The following is a 4349-nucleotide window of genomic DNA, read 5'->3' on the forward strand; positions in this document are numbered from 1 at the left end:
TAATTTATAATGTATAAGCTAGCTATTAGATATAAAAAGTCACAAATTTAAATTAGACTTGAAAAATTATTCATGTATTTAAATTAAAATGTAATTAGCTGGTAAAAAAAATCATGAGGTCTGACCCAACTAAAAAAATCCACTATAAACTATATATTACAAATACAGTTTCTTGTCTCATAAGCGTGAAATAAATACACATTCTTCAGAGCAAGAGTGCGGATGAACTTATCGTAAAAAGTGAGCAGCAATCGATTTAGATGGGCGGCGACCGGTGAGCGGTGGTTGGTGATGGTAGGTTGGTGGTGGTCTGCAGCGATCGATAAGTGTTGGTTGGGGACGGTTGACGACTAGTGGTCGGCGACAAGGTGATGTTGGATTTCAACTTCTTCTCTAATTTGTAGTCTACTTCAGGCTTCAAGCACCCTTCCCTCCTCATGAGAGGGTGACTCTATTTATAGAACTCTATTTATAGAAATCCTGGTGTAATTAATATAGAAATGTGAATCACTTTGATTAAATAATCTGGAGAGTTACTGCTAATCAGACATCGTTTAATGACCATTTGAATTTTTTGATGATGTTGAAATTAGACGATTTTGGAGACTCCTTGAATTTTTCTTGTCGAAATGCTCGATTCGACAATAAACTTGTCAGATCGACATTCATTTAACATTTCAAATATGTCCAAAAAACTTTCAAACACGATTTGTCGTCTTGCTCGAGGCTTGATTTGGTTTTTATTTGACCAATTTTGATATCATTGAAGTGTCTTATCGAGCCGGTTAGTTTGATTGTAAGTTTACTAAAAACGGACTTCTGGATATCTTTTTATCAAAGTTTGAAGTTTTTTTTTAAAAAAGGTCTATCGAGATCCATGTCAAATAATGATATTTATTGAAGACGTATCAGCGACTAAGCTTCACTCGTTTCTAGTCATCCAGAGTCAAAGTACATTTACGGAAGTAATCGGACATTTCAAATATGTCCAAAAAATTTTCAACACGATTTGTCGTTTTGCTCGAGCCTTGATTTGGTTTTTATTTGTCCAATTTTGATATCATTGAAGTGTCTTATCGAGCCGGTTAATTTGATTGTAAGTTTACTAAAAACGAACTTCTGGATATCTTTTTATCAAAGTTTGAAGTTTTTTTTAAGAAAGGTCTACCGAGATCCACGTCATATCTCAAGATCCATGTCAAACAATGATATTTATTGATGATGTATCAGCGACTAAGCTTCACTCGTTTCTACTCATCCAGAGTCAAAGTACATTTACGGAAGTAATCGAACGTGGAAAATTAAAACCCACTTAATCCAGAAATAATTACGAAAACTTGAAGCATACGGTATGGTAAATATTCAGATGGAAAAATACTACAAATACACATCATCATCATCATTTTGATATAAATCCATAACAGATTACTAATCTTCAAGCACCCTCCCCCCTCATGAGAGGGGTGAGACTCTATTTATATAAATCTTGGTGTAATAAATGGAGAAATGTGAATCACTTTGATCAAACAATCAGGAGAGTTTCTGTTAATCAAACACCGTTTAATGACCATTTGAATTTCATGATGATGTTGAAATTAGGCGATTTTGGACTCCTTGAATTTGTCTTGTTGAAACGCTGGATTTGACTATAAACTTGTCAGATTAAACATTCATTTGACCTTCCAAGTATGTCCAAAAAACTTTTAAATACGATTTATCGTCTTGCTCGAGGCTTGATTTGGTTTGGATTTAACCAATTTTGGTATCATTGGATCTCTCTCATCGAGTCAATTAGTTTGATTGTAAGTATACTAAAAATATCTTTTTATGAAAGCTTGCAAGTTTTTTTAAAAATGGTCTATCTAGATTCATGTGAGACGATGGTATTTATTGATGACATATCAGCGATTAAGATTCCCTCGTTTTCTAGTCATCCAGAGTCAAAGGTCCATTTGTACAATTTATCGTCTTGCTCGAGGCTTGATTTGATTTGGATTTAACCAATTTTGATATCATTGGATCTCTCTCATCGAGCCAGTTAATTTGATTGTAAGTTTACTAAAAATGTCTTTTATCAAAGCTTGCAAGTCTTTTTAAAAATGGTCTATCTAGATTCATGTGAGACGATGGTATTTATTGATGACATATCAGCGATTAAGATTCCCTCGTTTTCTAGTCATCCAGAGTCAAAGGTCCATTTTACGGAAGTAATTGAACGTTGAAAAATAAAACCCACTTATTTCCAGAAATAATTAAGAAAACCTGAAGTAGACGGTATGCTAAATATTCAGAAGGAAAAATACGATATATATACATCATCATCATCTTTTTCGATATAAATCTAACAGATCACCAATCTTCTTCCACAAAAGCCTATCTGTACCAGTTTTGAGTTCTGAACCAAATTAAAGAGGGCAGTTTAATCATGGTTTTAACGCTGGGAAGTACTACTGGTGTTCTTCCTCTTCAGTCTCTTGGCTTTAGAAGCAAGATATTTTCTAGTGATATATGGAGAAGTAAGGCAGTTGTTCTTCCTAGAGTTAAAGGGAGTAGAAAGCTTGTGGTTTGGTCGAAGCAGGAAGAAAATGGCGGAAATCAATCTCCTAAAGATGATTTGAAGATATCATCTAGGCTTGGTAGAATCAGTTTTCCTTCTCGTTTTCTCTTCGGTGCTGCTACCGCTGCTTTCCAGGTGAGACTCTCTCTCTCCCTCTCTCTAAATTAGAATTAGTATAATGATCTTATTAAATACTTTGACCAAAGCTAAGAAAATCATGGTATTATTGTCTCTGAAATAATTTTGTTCATGTAAATATGTTTTTACGTTTTATATTTGATATTTTTAAATTGCACACTGGTTTCAATTCAGGTGGAAGGATCAGCGTTTGGAGGGAGGGGAGAGTGTATATGGACAAATTTCTGCAGAAAATATCCAGGTTTTAGTTTATTTTCTTAAAATATTTTTGGTGCAAAATGTAATTATTTTTATATCTATTACCTATGCTTTATTTTTTATATTTATACCCCCAAATATTTCATATCACATCAACAATTTCATGCAATGGAAAGGTTTCATGTATGTAAAAATTAAAGTTTAAATATTAGACATGTAAATATATAGGAATTGAGTTGTATGTATGTAAATCTTCCTAGGCAAATAGATGGAGGAAATGAAATCCCAGTAATATAGATATATAAAAATTGTGTTAAAAAAATAATTAGTTTAATAATTATGTAATAGGTGATTTACATAAATATCCTAAGCAAATAATTTTTTCATGAAATTTTGTAATTATTATTTTTTTCTCCATTTCAGAAAAAATGGCAGATGGGAGTAATGGAGACATTGCATGTGACTCATACCACCGTTACAAGGTATGAGAATTCTGTGCACAAAATATTATGAGACTTTTTTTTTAAAATTCAGTCACATTTTAGAGAGAATTAAAGCTCCAACTCTATGTAGTGCTAATTTACCAATTATTTCTTGAATATTTTAGGAGGACGTGGAACTCTTGGCTGATCTCAGCTTGGATGCGTATAGATTCTCCATTTCATGGCCAAGAATTTTGCCACGTATAGATTTTAACTTTCATTCTAATAAGTTCATAAATCATGAATTACAAGGACCATTTTTTTTAGTTTAAATGAAGGAATGTGACTTTTTTTTTAATTATTTTCTCTCTTGGGTTATTGTGTACAATATTTTTGTATGATAGGGTTGCAGTGTTATATTTTTATTTATGACTCACATTTATTTTAATAACTTATGAGATTTATTTTTGATAACTTAAGTTATTAATTTTCATAACTCATAACTTATGTCATAATTTATGATAACTTATGATATTTATTTTTGTAACTCTATAACCCCTAAAATAAATAAATGTTACTAAGCCCTTCGTAACATTGTTCCATTGGGATTTGCCCCAAGCTCTAGAAGATGAATATGGAGGTTTTTTGGACAAAAGAATAGTGTATGATATATGGGATTTTATCTGGGTCAGTGTATCGGGCTCGAAACTAGTCTGACCCCAATATTAGTCCTGCCCAAATATTATACGGGTTTAAAATCTAAACCTAAACCCGATCTGCCTTCAATCCGCCAATTAGAATCAAACCAATATAACCTGTCTTACATAAAAAAAATAGTAGTTATTCGGGTTTAAATTGAGTCAACTTTGGATTGAAGGGTCGATTTGAAGCTAATCTAGGCGTGGCGGGTCATTTTTTGTGTTGGTGGGTCAACCTGAACCTGAACCTGAACCTGAACCTAAAGAATGTATACATATCTAACTTCCTTTTTTTTTTTTTTAATTTTCTTCTTCCACTTTTAAGGTATTTACATA

At 32.5% G+C, this 4349-nt stretch overlaps 1 protein-coding gene across 1 annotated transcript; it reads left to right on the forward strand.

Moving 5' to 3' along the window:
• Nucleotides 1-2425: 2425 nt before the first annotated feature.
• On the forward strand, nucleotides 2426-3576 carry LOC110036015 (cyanogenic beta-glucosidase-like; the record flags this gene model as incomplete). The annotated part of the gene is made up of 4 exons (XM_020740359.1): nucleotides 2426-2692; nucleotides 2870-2936; nucleotides 3317-3375; nucleotides 3501-3576. Coding segments are annotated over exons 1-4 (469 nt in total), but the record flags the coding sequence as incomplete, so codon positions are not given.
• Between the last annotated feature and the right edge of the window lie 773 nt (nucleotides 3577-4349).

The sequence above is a fragment of the Phalaenopsis equestris genome, unplaced genomic scaffold (genome assembly GCF_001263595.1).
Source record: "Phalaenopsis equestris unplaced genomic scaffold, ASM126359v1 Scaffold201590, whole genome shotgun sequence".
Classification (NCBI taxonomy): Eukaryota; Viridiplantae; Streptophyta; class Magnoliopsida; order Asparagales; family Orchidaceae; genus Phalaenopsis; species Phalaenopsis equestris.